Raw genomic sequence first — 22,884 nt, forward strand, 5'->3', positions numbered from 1 at the left:
AAATGCAAATAATGAAACCAGTGCATTTATATTCATGGAACGGAAGTTTTAATTTCACATTATTTTCTAAACAGTCCTTTAAAAATACAATACAAAGTGTTACACATTATTTTTCTCTGCAGAAATGTAGAAAATTAAAATCAGTGAAGGACGAATGATACTTTTAATCTTGTAGATTTCCACATATTTACATAGAAAAGTCCCAGTAAAGTAGGAAAAAAATAAATAAATTAAGAGATTCTAATTATATATATATATATATATATATATATATATATATATATATATATATATATATATAAATATAAATTGGGTGGTAGAACAACAACCAAAAGGTTGTTTAACTGATCCTGGACAACAGTGTGTTTAAAGTATCCTTGAACAAGACTCTAAACCCCAAAATTCTCCCAGGACTGACTGAATTAAACTTTTTAATGAATTTTTTTTTTTTTTTTTAAGTTTCATGTATTATTTACAGTTTTATTTCAAGAAAGAAAAGTTAATGTCTAAACTAAGGACTGATTCTGGACTTTTATCCCTCAGTGTTATTTATTTATATATTTATTTTTTGTGCGTTTGTACCTTCTGCGTGAACGGGGAGGAACAGGCCAGACAAATTCTTTCAGCTGTTGCAGGACTGTTGAAGGAAAAGGGACCAACCAGACCGGAATCGGAGCGAGCCGCGGCCACGGCGTCTTTGATGGCAAAGAAGATGGAACTGCCCAAGAAGAGTGACGGTTCTCCGATTCCCTGCGCACAAAAAAAAAAAATCCTCTTCAACCTATATTCATTTGAATACACCACAAAGACAAGATATTTAATGCTCAAACTGATAAACTTTATTGTTTTTGTGCAAATATTTGCTCATTTTGAAATGGATGCCTGCAACATGTTTCTAAAAAGCTGGGACAGTGGTATGTTTCCCACTGTGTTACATCACCTTTCCTCACACTCAATAAGCATTTGGGAACTGAGGACACTAATTGTTGAAGCTTTGTAGGTGGAATTCTTTCCCATTCTTGCTTGATGTACGACTTCAGTTGTTCAACAGTCCGGGGTCTCCGTTGTTGTATTTTGCGCTTCATAATGCGCCACACATCAATGGGCAACAGGTCTGGACTGCAGGCAGGCCAGTCTAGTACCCGCACTCTTTTACTACGAAGCCACGCTGTTGTAACACGTGCAGAATGTGGCTTGGCATTGTCTTGCTGAAATAAGCAGGGACGTCCCTGAAAAAGACGTTGTTTGGATGGCAGCATGTGTTGCTCCAAAACCTGGATGTACCTTTCAGCATTGATGGTGCCATCACAGATGTGTAAGTTGTCCATGCCATGGGCACTAACACACCCCCATACCATCACAGATGCTGGCTTTTGAACTTTGTGCTGGTAACAATCTGGATGGTCTTTTTCCTCTTTTGTCCAGAGGACACGACGTCCATGATTTCCAAAAACAATTTAAAATGTGGACTCATCAGACCACAGCACACTTTTCCACTTTGCGTCTGTCCATTTCAAATGAGCTCAGGCCCAGAGAAGGCGGCGGCGTTTCTGGATGTTGTTGATGTTTGACTTTCACTTTGCATGGTAGAGTTTTAACTTGCACTTGTAGATGTAGCAGTGGTGTCAAAAGTACACACATTTGTTACTTAAGTAGAAGTATAGATACTGCAGTTTAACAACACTCTGGTAAAAGTTGAAGTATCAGCGTGACCTCTTTACTCAAGTAAAAGTGAAAAAGTATGTGCTCCAAAACCTACTTAAAGTATAAAAGTATAAAGTAACCTTAAAAAAAAAAAAAAAAAAGGTAGATGCCACTATATGAATTGAAAGCTTAATTTAAAAACTGATTTGTTCTACATGTGGAGGAAAGTTGCTGTTAGTTGCTTTTATATTTTATTTTCTGTTGTGTTTCTATTCAGGTTCTTTTTGTCTCTTTCTCTGAAATTGTATATAATAATCATTAGATTATTAATATATAAACAAAAATAAATTTAAGAAATATTACAATTTGAAAATAAATGCACCCGAACTTTTAACATTGAAAATGCCATAGACATGCTAACGTGTTAGCGTCGCTCCTGTTTTTAAGTTATAAAATACATCTATCAACTGTTTCAGAAGACCATAACAGGTCGGTTTAACATAGAAAAGGTAAATAATACTCACAGAAGTATGCTCTTTAGGGTTTTAGCGGGGGAAAATTAAGCGAAAGAAAGAAAGAATAAACGAAACAATAGGTCGAAGCATTGCTTCAATCTGCGAACCACTGCTTCGATTGGTTCAAAATCCATTCCTTTATCTTCATTGATCCATGTTTCTGATATAGCAATTATGTTAAATATTTTTTTAAATTGACTTAAATATTCTTTAATGTTGTTAAAGTTTGCATACAGACTTCTGCTGTTGAAATGGATTATTGATAATTTATCTGTTTTAATGATCCGATTAAACTGTTCATCTGTATAATAGCAACAACTGTCATTAATATTTGAGAAGAAATTATTCTCCGGGTCTATATCGTGCTCCAAGTCCAGTACATTGTGGTCTGTGTATTTAAATGTTCTCAGTTTTAGTTTTCCATGATCAGCAATCCTGTGAGTTATATCCTTCTTGTCTCCAGATGTAGATGATGTAGTAGATGAATAGGTTCCTCTGGTCTGTGTCGTGGTGTTGTGATGTGTTTGTGTCCTCATACCTTATTGGTCGTATTTGTCCAGTTCCTCGATGTTCCTGATTACCATAACCTTCGCTTGTTCTGGTGTTCCATTCAGTTTGATGAATGTTTTGCAGTTGGATGTCCATGTCTGTTGAATTTTTCCCTGCTTTTTTAAGAGACGAGCTTTCCTGGCGATGTCTGCGTTTCTTTTGGTCAGATGTTCATTGATGAATACGTTTGTTCCTTTGAGTTTCTGTCCCTGTTTTAACAATGCCATTTTATGTTTTCTGTTGACAAACCTCATTATAACAGCTTGCTTGTCTCCATCCTCTCTCCTGGGCAGGGGGTGGCACACTTCAATGTTATTACAGTCCATTTGAATACCTTTAGATTGCAGGAAGTCAGCCACCTGTTGTTCCACTGAGCTGGCCTCCTGCTCACTGGCCTCCCCTCCGCTGTCTTCTGACACCGCCCGTGCGTAGGATTGAGGTTTAATATGAATTCCTGTAATAAAAACGTTGTTCATCCTTGTGTACTGTTCCAACTCTGCAACACGGTTCACCAGGTGCACCAGACGCCGGTCTTTCTCGGCATTCTGGATCCGGAGAGCCTTCACTTTTTCCACCAGCTCCATAATGGATTTCTGCTGCATTTTAACAACAGAGATTTCCTCAGACAAAAAGTCCAGGGACTTCTTGATATCGTCTCCCTCCTCCGCCGTCAGTGCCTTCTTCGGACCCATGGTCAGATAAATCCGCGCTGGCACCTCGGTAAAGCCACGCCGGTGGAACTGCGCTGGCACCTCGGGCCTCGGTGAAGCCGTGCCAGTGGAACTGCGCTGACGCCTCAGGCTTCCGGTGGATGTGCGCTGACGCCTCAGCGCACATCCATCGGTGCTGAAGCCAAGAGTAACGAGGCTGTTTGTTTTAAAAATGTAAGGAATAGAAACTACAGATACTTGTGTGAAAATGTAATAAGTAGAAGTCAGAAGTAGGCAGAAAAATAAGTAATGGAGTAAAGTATAGACACCTAAAAAGTGTACTTAAGTACAGTAACGAAGTATTTGTACTTCGTTACTTGACACCTCTGAGATGTAGTGACGAACTGTGTTAACTGACAATGGTTTTCTGAAGTGTTCCTGAGCCCATGCAGTAAGATCCTTTACACAATGATGTTGGTTTTTAATGCAGTGCCACCTGAGGGATCAAAGGTCATGGGCATTCAATGTTGGAGTTCAGCCTTGCTGCTTACATGTAGAAAGTTCTCCAGATTCTCTGAATCTTCTGATTATATTATGGACTGTAGATGATGGAATCCCTAAATTCCTTGCAATTGAACATTGAGAAACATTGTTCTTAAACGGTTGGGAAATTTTTTTATGCAGTTGTTCACAAAGTGGTGATCCTCACCCCATCTTTGCTTGTGAACAGCTGAGCCTTTTGGGGATGTTCCTTTTATACACAATCATGACGCTCACCTGTTTCCAATTAACATGTTCACCTGTAGAATGTTCCAAACAGGTGTTCTTTGAGCATTCATCAACTTTCCCAGTCTTTTGTTGCCACTGTCCCAGCTTTTTTGAAATGTGTTGCAGGCATCCATTTCAAAATGAGCAAATATTTGCACAAAAACAATAAAGTTTATTAGTTTGAACATTAAATATCTTGTCTTTGTGGTGTATTCAATTGAATATAGGTTGAAGAGGATTTGCTAATCATTGTATTCTGTTTTTATTTACATTTCACACAATGTCCCAACTTCACTGGAATTGCGGTTGTATTTACTGGTGGTGCATTCATATGCTGTGATGAACGGAATAAAGAGTTTCAGGTTCAGCTGCAGTAGGATCATTTTGGTAAGTTTTAAAGCTGTACGGCCTTTCAAATTTGTAAAATTTAAGTTGTTAAAATACTTTTCTTTGGCCTGACTATAATTTTATTTATTAGCCTTTAAATAGAAATTAAATTCATAATATGACATTGACAACATGATCAAAATTTGTGTTGTGTGGGAAAAAAAAAATATTTCTCCTGAAGGTAAATTTTCAAAAGAACAGATGGTCTTGACCTACTTACAGTAACAACCTGTACAGGCTATGATAGCGACATCAGAGATCACGTGGCAGCTTTCCCTGACTTTCAAGAGGGATACTGGGAAGCACACAGTGACAGCCAATCAGAATAGAGATGCACGGTGACATCAGCTGGCTGCTCGAGTGAATAAAATAATCCAACATGGCGTAAAATGCTCAGAAACAGCACATTTCTGCATAAATCTGATGTATTTCTCATATAATTCTAAGAATTAGCAAGAAATAAAGTGTTCCAAATCTAAAAACGCTGTTTTTGTAACCAGATAACATCTCTGAAGTGACTTACAGACATCTTACAGTTGTAAGCGTACATGCCCCATGGACGTGCACCATGTGGGCTCAATGGTAACTTCCAGTAATTTCAAAACCTCATGCATGTGCGCACACACACACGTCCTCTTGCAGACAGCATTAAAAAGAAATGAAATTAGTGCTTTTGGAATTTCCCCCAGATAAATATGTTCTCTTCATTAAAACCTGCTGTAATTTTGCAAAATGTTACAAAAAATAAACTATTATAACGCTTGGATTTCAAAAGAAACTAAATGTCAGTTTAGTGACATTTGAGAGGCTGCACAGCTTTAACAAATGACTTTTGATATAAAAGTAAAAACTGCAGTGAAATGAAGCGGCCGCTACGTCCCAAATTATGCACATGGGGGAGGCGAAAAGACATAGTTATGAGTTAATGATATAAAAGCCATGTTATTACATAAAAAAGATATTTATAATTATGAATATATAATTATATAAAGGATATATATGCAGTTGTATAAAGTAACCTGGTGATAAATAAAGTGACGGCAGCATAAAAAAAAAAAAATCCATTTTTGCAAGTGTTAAATAGTCACATGAATTTCATTTTTATTATTATTAAAATGAGGCCTGTGTGTGTGTTAAAAATCCAAAAACAGGTTTCACATCATACTGGGAATCGTTTTCTGACAAGGAGTCAGATTGTTTCCGAATTTCTTTTGAAAAGTAGTTTATAATTCAGTGGCTTTTTCCTGCAGGACTCTTCAGTGTGTCTGTGAGGTTGTGTGGATGCCGACTAATGTTGAGAAAGTTTAGTGTGACCTCTGACCTTAGAGGAGTAGATGGTGTTGGGGTTCTGGGAGTCTGGCAGCAGGTAGACATTAAAGCGAAGCGGCACGTCACAAACAGCCGGGATCTTGTACTGCGATGGACCTCGAGTGTACAGAATCCCTGAAGAAGAAAACTTCAACTCCTCCAGAGTGTAGAGACCCAAACCCTGCATGAACGCACCTTCAATCTGAGGGGTCAGAAAGACTAGATGAAGGACACAGAAAAGCCACGTCCTCAGATTTCATCTGATGGTCCAGAAAGTTGTCACCTGGCCGATGTCCACACACGGGTTCAAGGTTTTCCCGATGTCCATCATGATGTCTGTCCTCAGCGACTAAAAGAAACAGAAAAGTCTTCACATTCAGGATGTCAGAGAGAACGAGTCTGACGGGCCGAGTGGGCAGCTTGGAGTCTGACCCTGTAGTCTCCCGTCAGGACGTCCAGCTCCACCTCGCTGCAGCACACGCCGTACACGAAGTACGCATAAGGCCGACCCGTCATCTGGTCCCAGTCCATGTACGTGTCATAACCTCTGAGGACACACATGCAGTGTTACTGTAGGGTCTGGACATTTTAACTCATGACACCAAGGATCAGCACAGAGTTATTTAATAATAAAAAAAAAAGTCTACGTAGACCAAGTGAAGAAGAAAAAAAAAAACCTACAAAAAATAAATAACATGCACATCTACCAATGAGAAAAGAAAAAAAAAAACCCTGAAATGATTCTTAAAAACACATTTGCATGTTTTGGTCATTATTTTTGGTACATTTATATATTTAAAGTCGAAATATGTACCTTTATGATCCAGAAAGTCTTCACAGCACTTCACTCTATATTTTCTTATGTTACAGCCTCATTCCAAAATGGAGTATATTCACTTTGTCCCCTCAACATTCTACACACAATACCCCATAATGACAATGTGAACAAAGTTGTTTTGAGATTTTTGCGAATTTATTAAAAGTAAAAAACTAAGAAATCACACGTCCATAAGTATTCACAGTCTTTGACATGAAGCTCAAAATTGAGCTCAGGTGCCTCCTGTTTCCACTGATCATCCTTGAGATGTTTCTACAGCTTAACAGGAGTCCACCTGGGGTAAATTCAGTTGATTGGACGTGATTTGGAAAGACACACACCTGTCTACATATAAGGTCCCACAGTTGACAGTCAGAGCACAAACCAAGCATGAAGTCAAAGGAATTGTCTGTAAATCTTAGAGACAGGATTGTCTGGAGGCACAAATCTGGGAAAGAGTACAGAAACATTTCTGCTGCTTTGAAGGTCCCAATGAGCACCGTGGCCTCCATCATCTGTAAATGGAAGAGGTTCGGCTCCACCAGGACTCTTCCTAGAGCTGGCCGCCCCTCTAAACTGAGCGATTGGGGGAGAAGGATCAGGGTCAGGGAGGTGACCAAGAACCTGATGGTCACTCTGTCAGAGCTCCAGCATTCCTCTGTGGAGAGAGAACCTTCTGGAAGGACAACCATCTCTGCAGCAATCCACCAATCATGCTGAAAAATCCAGTGGATAGTCTGCTTTTACAAAAGCATAATGTCTAAGGAGCATTTGTGCCGAATTTGGTGCTTGTACCACAATTTCAAGGATTGTTTCCATTATGTGCTGCACTATAACATAAGAAAATATGGAAAATGTGAATACTTTTCAGATGCACTGTATGCTAATGATGTTGCTGCAGTTGGACTTTTATAAAAGAATATCATCAACAAATGGAGCAAATTAAGTTTTCTATTCAATGACAAAAAAAAAAAGATTTTATTTTATTTTTTAATTCAGATTTTCTTTCAGCACGTGCAAACGGACTTCTCGCTCTCTTTCCCTTTATGATTTAGTGTTAAACACACACTTTAAACCAAACCAAAATTGATTGTAAACCCACATTTTTGATTGAGGAGGTGCTGCATTCACGGCGTGTGCATTTTTTCCTTATTCCTCTGCTGTGACCGGGGAAAAGAAACATACTCCTTTATCATTGATGGAAAAACACATGACGTAAACCAATCAAAACCACTGATTCCATGTGGATTGCTATTGGACCCCACGATACAAAGGACCCCTCCAAGTGGCCAGCAGCAGGACTGACAAAGCATCGGGCCATTCCAAGCCAAGCAATACTAGTCAGAGAAGTCTTGCTTTGGACAGGAATTATTTATCTGAGTGGCACAAATGTAATTTGTGTGGCATCTTATTGCATGCAAATTTCTGTACAAAAACACGAGCACTCCTGCATTTTAATGCAAATAGATGTACATAACTTTGTTTTTGCTACATTTTTACACGTTTTTGAAAGTTTAAATTTATATTTGCATTCTAAGTTATAAAAATGGTTCGTTAAAGATGCTTGTGGTTTTCACTGGAAAAAAACTTTTTTCATATTCAAATATCATGTTTTTACATTTTGAGTTTAAACACCGCCAACGCTTCTGATAGAATCAAAGGCGATCACAAACCCAAACACAGCTAATGACTTAGCGCTTCTGTGTTTGTGCGCCCTGCCCACTGCTGTAGGGAAGTGTAATTATCTTTCACAGCATACAGTGGTCCAGCCGTGAGGCAGACGTCTTGAAAAGGAAAGCAGGTTTGACTTATGGTTTTGATTTATAAATCAAATTAGTCCAGATAGAAAAACTACATTCATGTCAACTCTCTCATTTGTGCCAACAGACTTTTCGGTTTTGCAAATGCCTTTTTTATAACAAATGAAAACAAATCTGTAAAGTTGTAATTCGACAACCATGTGACATAACTGGGTGCCAATAGATGACAGTGTTCTATGTATTTTGACCCATCTACTGGATGGCAGTGGGAAACAGCTTAGTTTACCTATAATCCCTTTCGGCATCTGTGTGTGCTAAATGTTCAAAACTTCAAAATTAGTGAATTATTTTAAAATGAAAAGATATGCGTTATATTTTCACTTTGTACAAATGACAGAGTTGACATGAATATAGTTATTCTGTCAAGGAAAATTACTTTTTTGTGTGGCAGCTTGGCTCCTTCTACTGGGGTAGAGTTGAGCTCAGCTGCCTTGCTGCTGCAAAATATGTAGCAGACAGGCGTCAACAGGGTTTATAAATGTTTTCACTGTTACTAACTATGTAAAAAAAAAACGTTAGCGGTCTAAAAGTCATCGGAACTAAATTTATCAGAAGCTAATTGGTCTGCTGATGGTTTCTGAAGTTAGCTGAAAAGCTAATCCACCAACAAGAAAGTTAGCTTCGATAATTAGCAGTTAACAGATCTGTGCTCACCACTGACCCCAAGTATTTGAACTCATCTACTTTCACTACCTCTACTCCTTGTAACTGCACTATTCCACACACATTCGCGCACATGGACTCGTTTTTACTCCTACTGACTTTCATTCTCCTTCTCTCTAGAGTGTATCTCCACCTCTCCAGGCTCATCTTAACCTGCTCTCTTCTCTCACTATAGACTAATCTTTATCTTTAAAGATAAAGATCAACTTTATTTATCCCAAAGGAAATGGTAAACAATGGTTAGTTAAATACACAATTACAGAAAAGTGTCAGTATTAAATAGAAATCAATCAATTTTATTATTTTTTATACAATAAGTACAATAAATTTATGCAAAATGATTGGAAGATATATTGCACAAGATTTCTGGCCACATTGCACATAACTCTGAATAACTTAACTAACTCTGAATACAGTCTGATTGCCACTGGTAGGAAAAACCTCCTGTGGCTTATATTACACAAAAATATAATAAACCAATAGGGCACCACAGTCTCGTTTGAACCCTGTGTGATAACATGGGATGTGACCACTTATGGGCACCTCTGCTCCCGTTGTGTAATATACACACAGCATAAGTTCACACAGGAAAATGGTGTACTGTTTGGTTTTCGGCTGCGATCACAGAAGCAGTCACAAAAAGTGCTTTTTTCGGTTGACAGTGGAGAAGGGAAGATGAGGCAGATGGGAGACGTCGTGTCGGTAAGTGTTAGCCTACACAGCTAACCAGAGTAGCTATGTCTTCTCGCCTGTAAAACCGCCTTGACACGTTTGTGCCCCGGGTGATAAACAAACCACAACACGTTCACTTTCCACCGCATCCTCACCTTTTCTTTGCATTTTTACTTTGTTTGCGTGTAATTTGTCTAAAAACCTAAAGAAAATGCTGTGTTTTTCCCCCAGAAGTAGAGAAATTACAGTAGTGTTCAGAATAATAGTAGTGCTATGTGACTAAAAAGATTAATCCAGGTTTTGAGTATATTTCTTATTGTTACATGGGAAACAAGGTACCAGTAGATTCAGTAGATTCTCACAAATCCAACAAGACCAAGCATTCATGATATGCACACTCTTAAGGCTATGAAATTGGGCTATTAGTAAAAAAAAAAAAAAAAAAAAGTAGAAAAGAGGGTGTTCACAATAATAGTAGTGTGGCATTCAGTCAGTGAGTTCGTCAATTTTGTGGAACAAACAGGTGTGAATCAGGTGTCCCCTATTTAAGGATGAAGCCAGCACCTGTTGAACATGCTTTTCTCTTTGAAAGCCTGAGGAAAATGGGACGTTCAAGACATTGTTCAGAAGAACAGCGTAGTTTGATTAAAAAGTTGATTGGAGAGGGGAAAACTTATACAAGGGTAGGCTGAAAAGTTCTAAAGCCTAGTTTACACACAGATGGTTTTGTCGGCGGGCAGTACGTAGACCGAAGTTCGCGGTAGTTCCGGCTGTTTTCGCGGTGGAAAGGGGCAGAGCATTTCGCCGGCGTTTTGGCCGCCGTACTATCCGCAAATACACGGATAAAACGCCGCTAAATCCGACGAATAAAGCGCCGTTTTGACACCATAGCATCCGGCACACGTCAGGCAACGGGGGTTAATTCCCAGTTCTATCCTTTACAATCGCAGGTTAAGACGTGCGTGAGAACGGTGGTGTTCTGCTGCTGCCAATAATGCCCTGTGTACCGCTGGATTTATCCAGGCAAATCCTGCGTTACTCCAGGAACTTTTGCATATAGGCACCGCCCCCAGAGTATAATAGGCTGAAGCCTCTGTCACTTCAGGGGGAGGGAGATCATCCTCAGCCTTTTCTTCTCCTTCCTTTCCCCCTCCACCACAGGGCTACCCTCTGCTTCTGAACCAGACCTCTTGGTAAGTCCTTGCTGCTGCCAATTTTCTTTTAGGAGGCATACTGGAGCTTCTCTGCAAAAATATCTGGAGCTGGCCACGAGTGAGAGGCCTGCATGCAGCGCGCTAGCATTTTTATATTGACCGCCGCCTATCGGCCGTTTGGAACACCGCTAACCGGGAGGTGGTGTTTAGAACGACGTACTGTCCGCTAGCGCCGTCGTTTTGTCTGCCTCTGTCGGCAGACCTCTGTCGCCGGTTAAAACGACTTTGAGGACGCCGATGTGGGCTCTATTGCCGTTTTACACGCCGTCGATTAGGGATACAACGCCGGCCGCCAATTATGGCGGTGTAAACTGCAGCACTACAGGAAGAGGCAGGATGAAACGGCGATTAAAAAGTATCAAACGCCGTTGTTCGCGTTGTCTCTGTCGTCACGCGAATTCTCCGGGAGCGCTCCCGGAATTATTCGACATGTTGAATAATTAACGAAAACCCACATTAACGAAGTAATGAATACTTCGTTAATGTGGGTAAAAATCTTGCCAGTAAAATTGACTCATCAACTAATAACTTCTGGATAAATAATTCAACGTTTAACAAATCTGTTTCAATGTTCATTGGTGGTACTCACGAAAGGGAAATACTTGATCTGGTTCATGGTTCAAAAAGTAAGAAATTGACTGATTTTAATCATTTGGATATGGCTTTATTAAAAAAAGTTATTGATTGTATAGTAAAACCGTTCAATTACATTTGCAATATGTCACTAAATACTGGTAAATTTCCTTCTCAAATGAAAATAGCCAAAGTAATTCCTCTGTTTAAAACTGGTGACAAACACACATTTTCTAATTATAGACCTATATCACTCCTGCCACAATTTTCCAAAATTTTGGAAAAAATATTTGCTAAAAGATTAAATGATTATTTACTGAAGCATAATCAATCAATTAAATCAATCAATTTTATTTATATAGTGCCAAATCACAACAAACAGTTGCCCCAAGGCGCTTTATATTGTAAGGCAAGGCCATACAATAATTACATAAAAACCCCAACGGTCAAAACGACCCCCTGTGAGCAAGCACTTGGCGACAGTGGGAAGGAAAAACTCCCTTTTAACAGGAAGAAACCTCCAGCAGAACCAGGCTCAGGGAGGGGCAGTCTTCTGCTGGGACTGGTTGGGGCTGAGGGAGAGAACCAGGAAAAAGACATGCTGTGGAGGGGAGCAGAGATCAATCACTAATGATTAAATGCAGAGTGGTGCATACATCATTTGTGAAGAACAATATGGATTCAGAAGGTCTCGAACTACATCACAGGCTTTGATGGACTTTGTGGAAAGTATAGCAACTGCAATTGACAATAAACAATATATAGTAGGTGGGTTTTTTTTATTTACAGAAAGCGTTTGACACAATTAACCATGGAATACTATTAACTAAACTGCAGAAATATGGAATCAGAGGTCTGGCATATGAATGGATAACTAGTTATTTACAAGGCAGATTTCAGTATGTTCAATTCAATAATACAAATTCTGAACTCAGGGAAGTCACATGTGGGGTGCCGCAGGGCTCAGTGCTGGGTCCTTTGTTGTTTCTAATCTATATAAATGATATAAGTTGGGTGTCGAGTTCACTGAGATGTGTCCTTTTTGCAGATGATACAACTGTGTTCTGTAGCGGTGAAAATCTTGAACAGCTTCTGGACATACTGGAGAAAGAACTGGAAAAATTTAAGGTTTGGTTTGACGCTAATAAGTTGTCACTCAACCTTGGGAAAACCAAATGTATTATATTTGGAAATAAACAGGCACCCAAATGTAAAAAATTAACTATAAACAATAAGGAAATTGAGTTAGTAAGAGAGAATAAATTTTTAGGTGTTATAATTGATAATAAACTTAGCTGGAAACCACATATAAATGATGTGAAATCAAAATTGTCAAAAACTATAGCCATTTTGTATAATAGCCAAAGACGTACTACCACAAGAAGGGCTACTTACTTTATATCATTCTCTGATGGTACCATATATGACATATTGTGTTGAGTCATGGGGAAACACAAATCAAACACCAATCCAATATTCCTTTTGCAAAAACGAGCCATACAAATCATCTGCAATAAACATTATCGTGAACCAACTCATTCTCTTTTGGTGTCTTTAAATGTATTAAAATTCATAGATTTGGTCGATTACATTACAATTCAAACGTTGTTTCGAGCGAAAAACCAAGCCTTACCGAGACATGTCCAGAGTCTGTTCAGATTGAGGGAATCCAGATATAGTTTAAGAGGTTGTGCAATTTTTATGAAACCACCAGTAAGAACAAATGTAAAGGCTTTTGTGTGTCTGTGGTTGGGGTGAAGAAATGGAACGAATGTTCAACAGAGGTTAGAATGAGTGGTACCTTAGTAAGATTTAAGAAACTACTCAAAAAGAACATCATGTCTAAGTATCATAAAGAAGCAAATATAATTTGATTTATAGGGAATGTTCAATTTATAAGTGGGATTTATTGTATATTTGAATGTGTGGGTATGTATATGCGTATGTAGCTATATAGATATGGGTAGGTGTATATGTATATAAGTGACCGTGTATATGTATGTATATATATGTATATATTTATGTATGTAAAGTATATACGTATGTATACAGGTATATATGGCACAGCCCAAGCAGAGGGTCACCCCCAAGAGCCTGGTCTGCTTGAGGTTTCTTCCTTACAAGGGAGTTTTTCCTCACCACAGTTGCCTAGTGCTTGCTCTGGGGGTTGGTTAGTAAGGTTAGTCCTTACTTGCGTAAAGTGCCTTGATTAGAATTTCTTGTGACCTGGTACTATACTGTGAGGATCAAAGACAATCTGGAGTTACCTGTAAGTGCTGTGACAGTTAGAAGATGCCTGTGTGAAGCTAATTTATTTGCAAGAATCCCCCGCAAAGTCCCTCTGTTAAATAAAAGACATGTGCAGAAAAGGTTACAATTTACCAAAGAACACATCAACTGACCTAAAGAGAAATGGAGGAATATTTTGTGGACTGATGAGAGTAAAATTTTTCTTTTTGGGTCCAAGGGCCGCAGACAGTTTGTGAGATGACCCCCAAACTCTGAATTCAAGCCACAGTTCACAGTGAAGACAGTGAAGCATGGTGGTGCAAGCATCATGATATGGGCATGTTTCTCCTACTATGGTGTTGGGCCTATATATCGCATACCAGGTATCATGGATCAGTTTGGATATGTCAAAATACTTGAAGAGGTCATGTTGCCTTGTGCTGAAGAGGACATGCCCTTGAAATGGGTGTTTCAACAAGATAATGACTCCAAGCACACTAGTAAACCAGCAAAATCTTGGTTCCAAACCAACAAAATTAATGCCTCGCAGATGTGAAGAAATCATGAAAAACTGTGGTTATACAACTAAATACTAGTTTAGTGATTCACAGGATTGATAAAACAGCAGTTTGAACATAATAGTTTTGAGTTTGTAGCGTCAACAGCAGATGCTACTATTATTGTGAACACCCCCTTTTCTACTTTTTTTTTTTACTAATAGCCCAAATTCATAGCCTTAAGAGTGTGCATATCATGAATGCTTGGTCTTGTTGGATTTGTGAGAATCTACTGGTACCTTGTTTCCCATGTTTCTGTGTAGGCTCTCAGTTGTCCAGGTGGTTTCCATAGTAGAGAAGCTTGAATCTTCGACTGGACTGGGTTGCTTGACGTGAGGACGTTTCGCTTCAAATCACAGAAGCTTCCTCAGCTAAAATTCTTGCTCTGGTAGTCTGACGTCTGTCTTGACTCTTGTAGAGAAGAATAAACCAGAAGCCAACAAAAGCTGGAGTTTTTTTATCCTAACCAGACCCCACCTACCGAGAGGCTGACTGCTATAGGCTAGTGACTAAACAATAGCTCTAATTAGCACCTATTGTGCTCTAGTTAGCACTCTCTATTGTGCTCTAGTTAGCACTCTCCTAGTCTTATATTATTCTGCAGTCTGACTGCTGCTGTATGTTTCATTGTGTATAAAATGACATGCGACTGTATCACAGGAAAAAACCCAGAATGGCTGGAAAATTGTTTTGAATTTCATTGTGTTTGATAGAAGCTAATGTAAAATTACACTCGCACTGAAGACAATCTGATTCAGAAAGTGTTTATCGATGACATCAACCTGACGTGTGTCTCACCTGTAGAATCCAGTCGCAGACAAACTGATGCATTGGGAATATGCATCGTTCACCTGAGTAGATAAAAAAAAAAACAACATTAACAAGTTCTCAGCAAATATAAAATTCCTGATTCATTATATCATACCCAACATTCCCATGAGCCTTTGGGGTTCTTCTGCCTGATTGGTTCCAGGCGCTGATAGAGTGTCTGACACGCATCCTGAATTAAAAAAAAAAAAGTTTATTTTGGTGTTCATGTTTTGTTTATGTGGTGAAAAATCCATTGTGTGTGTACTTCTGGAGTGTATTTTTTTTTAGCTGAAAAGTTAAAAATTACAGTTACAAAAAGCTCAATTCAAGGTATATTATTTATATAGTGCCAAATCACAATAAGGCTGCCTTGAGGCACTTGACACGGGTCAGGTCTAACCTCACTAATCCCCCTGAGCAAAAACACAAGTTCCAGTAAAAAGTGTCATTTTTTCCCTCCTTCAAAAAAGTCCTCAGAAGAGCTGAACTGATAGAAGGATAATGCAAACCAAAAATTATATCATCTTAGTGGTTAGCATAGTGGCCTCACAGCGAAAAAGCAGGCATGAGAATGAGACCTCTTAAAAAATTCTCAAAGTTGGCCAGAGGTCCCGTTCTAGGAGCTCCAGGAGTTTAGACAAAATTAGACCCTTTTAAAGTCTCATTTTAGCAGCCAAACAGGTGCCTGGAAAGAAGTCAGGAATACTTCATCCAGATCATCAAATAAAAAAAAAAAAAAAAAAAAACTGAGGTAAAATCCTGAAAATGACATTCCTGTAAAATCCTGGATTTGAATCTGTTTGTGTGCATTCCCCTCCCCTTCCAGGTTCGGTGAACTCCGGAAACTTAAAATGGTAAAATGGACTGTAGATGTGAGTGGCCTGGCAGCCTGGCCTGGTAGATGTGAGTGGCCTGGCAGTGTGCCCAGAGTGTACCCTGCACCCCCCCCCCCCAATCACCTGTAACCCATAACTGGAATGAGCAGGTTTACAAAATAAATGACTGAAGAGTGGTCTTTAATGGACAACACCCATGCCATGTTACCTTCACTGCCATGCCGTTAGCGTCTGTGCCAAAGGAGGCAGCAGATGGACAAGCATTTGGAACTGTGTTGGTGCTGGTTTCACTGATGTAGATTTTGGAGGATGGGATATGAAGCTCCCGGCTCACCACCTGTCAGTAAACCAGAAACAAACCCGTCACAGAGGTATAAACACAGCAGAGCCTAAAGTTGATCAGAAACCACGCTAACATTTAACTCAGGAATCCCTCATATGTTTGGACATTTCATTCAAATGGCAGATGTTTGGCACTCTCTGTGAAACAGATCACCTGTTGCATTTTAGTGTGGATTCCTTGACCCACCTCCGTGCCACCGTGAGTGAGCAGAACAGAACCATCTTTGTAGATGTGAACCAGAGCAGCACCCTTTGACAAACACATCAAGACCATCACAAAAATCTCCCTGTATGCAGATGATACCCTACAAAAATAAAGTACAAATCCTTTAAATGGTTTTGAGTGGACAAAATAAGTTCCACAGACCTGATTTAAAAAGGTCTCTGCAAACCCAATGCCGAATTTAATGGGGATGATGGATATCCCTCTCTTCTTCCAGCGGTTCTGACGGTTAAACTGGTCAATGTCGTCACGCCGAGAGTTATAGTTGGCCTTGGTTTTGCATTCCTCCCAGCAGTGCAGCAAGTTCTCCGCATCAAATTCAAGCTTGTAGTGGGTGAGTGACGGCCCTTTGTACATGTTGATCTCCTGAACCTGGAGTCCAAAAACATGGGCCAGTTATGTCAAAGGAACACAAACCTTCTGTTCAACATCATCAAGGAAATCAGTCATCCGAGAGCAAGTTTCAGAGCTGATTTAATTTTTTTTTTTTTTTAATTGTACCTTAAAAAACAAACAAACAAAAAAAACTACTCACTCATGTTTGCCCAGCTGAACAAAATATTTGGATGAATAATCTATACAGATATTTCCAGAGAGATCAACTTGAACTTTTACACCAGCACTCCTTTTTACAGCTAATCTTTAATGCGTTGTCATGAATGAATGAATGAACGTATGAGTTTTATTTAATGTTGTGTCATGTTGGCTAATTATGAAAAAGACAATTTTAGAAGGTCTGATTTCGTAAAACTTCACTCTACTGAAGTAAAATCGTACTAAAAACCTGTTAATACAGTTTACAGTTAATATTAAGACAAGACTGGAGAGTAAAAACAGGTAAAGCAATTAACTTAGCCATCAAGCTAAGCTAGCCCAATCACAACAGTGGAGCGCCAAGCTATATAATTTATTGGCCATCTACGATGCAGCTAGCTTGTAACGAGTATGTCAAGTCAGGTAAAGCTTGAATTGCTTAACCTCACCACATTAAAGGTTGGCTGTAGGTATCTGTACATAGCAGTGTATTTGAAATCTATACACAGCATCTCATTGGTCCATACAGGTCACATGGTCACGAGACTATGTATTTAGTAATGATACATAGATTTCTAAACTGTGTTAACCAAAACCATGAACCGTAACAAGGTTACACTATGTACAGACAGAATTTGTAATCATTAATACGTCTACATATGAATAGGTTTTGTGACTGTTAGCCAAGTGTGCACAACTACTCGGACTACTCACAACAAATCATGCCGTTAGCAAGCTACCAGCACCGTTACACAATGACAGGTGAATGTCTATTCTGATTGTGTCCCGGGCTCATGATTCCAATTAAGCTAGCAGTCCTGTAACATTCTAGTAATGCTAGCACAGTTTCCTAGTCCCAGGAACCCAGAGTAATGCACAGTTTCCATTTCTCCCGGCACTAACCGCGCGCAGCCAGCTAGCTGTCGAGTGGATGAAAACACTTAACATAGCTGATCTGGTCCAAGGACATCAGAGACAAATGGAAAACAGTTCTTTGGGTCCAGAGAATTGGGAAACACTGTGCTGACATTAGTCTGATCTAATGTTAGCATGTTAGCCAACGTGCTGCTTTGTAAGGCTTATCCCCTCCTTTTTAAAGTTTATTATCAAAATCTTGGTGAAATTAAGTGACTGATTTCGTTTTTTAAATTATTATTATTAAATATGATCCATTTCACAAATACTACCATTTCATTTATGGTAGTATTTTGGGATAGCGGTTTTTGCTAATGTGTTAAAACACATCTTCACAGCACTCTAGGCTTTTATTAACCATGTGACTCAAACCCAGTGTTGCCAACTCTTCAGTAAGAAAAGTAGCTATTGGCTGTCCTAAATGACGTCATCATCCAATCTGCATATTATTTGCATATGCAGACGTCATCATAAATGCTGTAGAAAAAAAACGTTGCAGAACAAATCACTGAATTATCAACATTTTAATATCGTTTGGTAAATTCCATGTTCATAAATGTAGAGTATTGAAAAGGAATTTACAGACTTCTGGCTGAATTTGAATAATATATAAGCAGTATTAAACTTAGACTCTCCCAAATGTCATAAAACTGTCACGCTCTATAAGAAATTTTTTTTTTAACAGAATTAATGTTAAAGAGCGCCTTCACTTTTGTTATTGTACACTTTTTTTTCTGTCTTTTGTGTTTTTTGTTCGTTTGCAGTTTGTTTTACTCTTAATGTATGTGTCGCAAAAAAAAAAAAAAAAAATATATATATATATATATATATATATATATATATATATATATATATATATATATATATATATATAATGTGATAAACAAAGAGAGTGAGTAAAAACACCATAATATTTCTAACTACAAATAAACTAGATTGTTGGTTTGTTTGTTTATTTTGCCATTAAAATTGTCTGTCACTTCTTAAAACAACATAACTTCTCAAGGCCAGGGAGCCTCAAAGTCTGGAGACTAATTAATCACAGCGCAGCAAACGAGGTCAAAGCTGAACGAGTTTGAGTCAGATTTGACCTTCAATGCGGGAACAGCCGCGGAGGCATCACACGTGCGTGTTTGAACGTGGAGGATTGTAGATTTCCCTCTGCTCAGGGCTCTGTGGCTTTCAGAAAAATTTATATTATCTTGGAATCCAAAAACTCAAATTTTAACAGCATGTGTACAAACAGCAATGCCATTAAGTGGAAAAGAAAAGGCGTTTTGTGTGTTTGAGTGCGCTCGAAAACACTGTGCGCTTAATGAAAAGGTTCATGAATTTCACAAACCTTTGAATTTCTCATTCAAATTTTGATAAATAAATCTTATTGTGCTCAACATTTAGTCTGTTCAGTTTTATTTGCCTCGACTATTTAGTTACTCAGACATTTACATCCCAAATTATGTAAAATTTTTGGAAACACCCGGCGTAACAGATCGGAAGATGAAAATTAAAATGGCACACAACACCACACACTGCTGCCAAAACCCAAAACTCATATCAGTTATATAAAATATCGATATAACAAATCAGCATGTCAGTGTGGACCTGGTCTGCAGGGCGTCTCAGCACCATGGCCACATCATTGATCATGTTCTCCACAACAAACAAGCTCTGAGGAACGCCAAAACCCCTGAATGCTGTGTTTGAGGGCAGGTTGGTTCTGCAGGCGGCGCTGCGACCACAAAGGTGGGGGATGTTGTAGGCGTTGTCCATGTGAAGAAGAATTTTCTCAATTACCTGTAGAAGACAGCACGATTCTTCCGCATTTTACACAGAAATTAGAAAGGAGCAGCGTCATGGACTTTTCACGGAGTAGTTGTGCTGATCGTAAGCGGTGTGACGCACCAGAAGAGATTCATCCATAAAGTTGCCAGCATTGGTGTAATACTGGATATCTGCAGCCAGGATCCTTCCGTCAGTCATGAAGCCAACCTGAATCAGAATTCAACTCTCAGTGGTGTCAAACTGATGGCCCGGGGGCCACATACGGCCCTTTCACCAGAAGACTGCGGTCAACAGAACACTTGATCAAGCATCTATAAATATGGCTCACATGATAATATTTTAAAGGGGAGGATAATATTTTAAAGGCTGTACCTTGTATTTTCCCAGTACCGGATGACGACCTCCTGTGATCAGCATGTCGTCACCTCGTTCGAGTATGCAGCGAACAGCTCGGTTAGTCCTGGAGGAGAAAACAAAAATTAGCCACTGAATCATTTTTATTGTTGCAGAAATTTAATATGCAATACGGAACTGTGTCGTACTTCAAAGCAGCCACAGCAGTGATAGAAGCCAGAATCGATGTTTTAATGATTTTACCACCAAAAGCTCCGCCCACCCGTTTGACATGACACGTGACTCTATTGGATGGAATATCCAGCGTCTTTGCAACCGCCTCCTACAGTCAGAATAAAATGGTCATACCTGGAAAACAAAGTTCTATTTCTCTTTTTAAAATGTTACATGTTCAGCAAAAGTTGGTGACAAATTTGGATGTGGTTTAGATGTCTGGAAAGGGATCACTCCGATATTGACCAAAATCACACGATCAGATATACAGATTATGTATATTTTCCTTTAGTAGAGTAGAATATTGTTTTCAGTTTGAGTTGATGTTTTGTTCAACAGCTACACAGATAAACTTATTTGACAGATTAAGCCCTGGTCCCACCAAATAATGAAGGATGAATAATGAGCCACGCAGCATGGACTTTTTTTTTTTTTTTTGCTACAAGAGGGTTTATTCAACTATCGTGGGAGAACAGTGGCTATGAGAGGCTCTTAGAGGCAGAATATTCAGCTAACGAGGCTCATTTCTGAGTGTGGCGCTAATTTCAAGATGTTCAAAATTTAGCTCCAACAGCATGGGACAGTTTGTGGAGGAGTTACTACAAGGACTAATGAGGATTAGCATGTGTGTGATGCGGCGAGGCTGCTAAAAGCCCGTTATCCCAGCGCCTGGTACCTACGCAGGACCTGAGAGGCTGTTTTTGGAGCAGCTGCCCTCAATTCCACCTGGTCTGTGCTCTGGATGCTGTATATAAAATAATTATTTTATAGCGTATTATAATCATTTTCTGTCAAACCTTGGATGCTGAAAACACCTTTAATCAGACAGTAAAATGGTTTCACAACTACCTCTCAGGCCGGACTCATTGTGTGAAGATAGATGGATTCACATCACAAACACACCATCACCAAGGCAGTACCACGAGGATCAGTATTAGGACCTCTACTCTTCATTTTCTACATTAACAACATAAATCAGAATATTCTAAATGCACATTTGCATTTTTACGCTGATGACAATTATCTACAGCTCCGCACACTCACAAGCCATCACTCATTTACAATCAGCTTTTGACATTATTCAAAATAATCTCCTTAATCTAAAACTCACCCTAAACTCAGACAAAACAAAAGTCATGTTGTTTTCAAACACCAAATCCAACTTTCAAATCCTGCCACAAATCACTACCTTACAGGGAATTCAAATAGAATTTGTTAAACAATACAAATATCCTGGAATTTGGATTGACAATACACTTTCATTTGCTGCTTGTAAATCGACTTAGAATCAGGTTGGGTTTCATTTTTCGAATTCGGACTTGTCTGTCCTTTGAGGTCCGAAGGAGGCTTGTTGCTGCCACTTTTATGCCAATGTTGGACTATGGCGATGCATTGTACATGCACTCATCAACTCAAGAGTCTAAGAGCTCTTGATGCTGTCTATCATGGAGCTCTGAGGTTCATCACTGGCCTCAGAGCTCTGTTCTTTATGCTCGTGTTGGTTGGTCCTCCTTGGCACTTCGCAGGCTTCGCCATCTGTATTTACTCATTTATATTTTCTCATTTAGAAATGTTTACTTGGTCAGCTTCCTGGTTACTTACAAATGTATGTTTCTGTGAAATGTATTGGTTCCTATCATCTTTGTTCTGCCGACCGTTTTTTACTGTCAGTTCCAAAGGTCCGGTCGGAGCTGGGAAAGAAGGGTTTTCAGTTTGCTGCACCCTGTGCATGGAACCTTTTACAGAATGACCTAAAACTGAGGGAGCTGGTCTCCTTAGAATCTTTTAAAGGACTTTTAAATGATAGAGATGATGGCACACTGACATGTAGTTGTTTTAACTGATTATTTTTAAATATAGTGTAAAACGTGTTGTTTCTGAACTTTCACACTGAAACTTTTTCATTGGTTGGTAATTGTTTATTCTGTATGTGTGGTGGAATGTTGAAATTGACACGTAACCTTGCTGCCTGTCTTGGCCAGGACACTCTTGTAAAAGAGATTTTTAATCTCAATGATACTCTTTTCCTGGTTAAATAAAGGTAATAAAATAAATAAATAAATCACTTCTGGAATCACAGAGGACTGTTTCATCTAGAGGGTTTTTTTCCCCTCTTTTCTGCTCCATGAGGAATGTATTTTGGATCAACTTAAAGGTAACTATTTTTAATATTTTTATAGCTTGGTAAAACAGTTGCATGTTCATTCCTAGCTATAAGGGTATGTTTATGATAGATTTAATATCTTGTTAATGGATGAGATTGGGCTGTGCTGTGTGTGCACACTGACACATTGACTTTTGCGCAAAACAAGCATTTAGGTACAACACCAGCTCGCAAAAGAGTGATTTTGCAGTCAATAATGGACAAACACAAAGTTAAAAGTTGGATCACAGTGTCAAAGTGGCTGTGTGTTTAAAGCCACGGAAGAAATAACACAAGTGAGCCACAAAATGGAAAGGAAGCCAGCGAGCAGGAGCGCAGAGCTGACCAGGAACGCAGAACGAGAGC

At 39.0% G+C, this 22,884-nt stretch overlaps 1 protein-coding gene across 4 annotated transcripts in view; it reads right to left on the reverse strand.

The window, feature by feature from the left end:
- Window positions 1-22,884, reverse strand: part of aox6 (aldehyde oxidase 6) — a 51,424-nt gene that overhangs the window by 530 nt on the left and 28,010 nt on the right. For all 4 annotated transcript variants that reach the window (XM_034179108.1, XM_034179113.1, XM_034179102.1 and 1 more), the window contains 13 exons: window positions 20,351-20,484; window positions 20,181-20,268; window positions 19,929-20,015; window positions 19,629-19,820; window positions 16,722-16,949; window positions 16,509-16,604; window positions 16,221-16,349; window positions 15,292-15,366; window positions 15,165-15,217; window positions 6,254-6,368; window positions 6,105-6,170; window positions 5,835-6,023; window positions 583-750 (listed from right to left, as the gene is read on the reverse strand). In XM_034179108.1, the coding sequence (XP_034034999.1) occupies window positions 583-750; window positions 5,835-6,023; window positions 6,105-6,170; window positions 6,254-6,368; window positions 15,165-15,217; window positions 15,292-15,366; window positions 16,221-16,349; window positions 16,509-16,604; window positions 16,722-16,949; window positions 19,629-19,820; window positions 19,929-20,015; window positions 20,181-20,268; window positions 20,351-20,484 (1,620 nt within the window). The remainder of the gene's footprint in view (window positions 1-582; window positions 751-5,834; window positions 6,024-6,104; window positions 6,171-6,253; window positions 6,369-15,164; window positions 15,218-15,291; window positions 15,367-16,220; window positions 16,350-16,508; window positions 16,605-16,721; window positions 16,950-19,628; window positions 19,821-19,928; window positions 20,016-20,180; window positions 20,269-20,350; window positions 20,485-22,884) is intronic.

The sequence above is a fragment of the Thalassophryne amazonica genome, chromosome 1 (assembly GCF_902500255.1).
Source record: "Thalassophryne amazonica chromosome 1, fThaAma1.1, whole genome shotgun sequence".
In the NCBI taxonomy this organism is placed as follows: Eukaryota; Metazoa; Chordata; class Actinopteri; order Batrachoidiformes; family Batrachoididae; genus Thalassophryne; species Thalassophryne amazonica.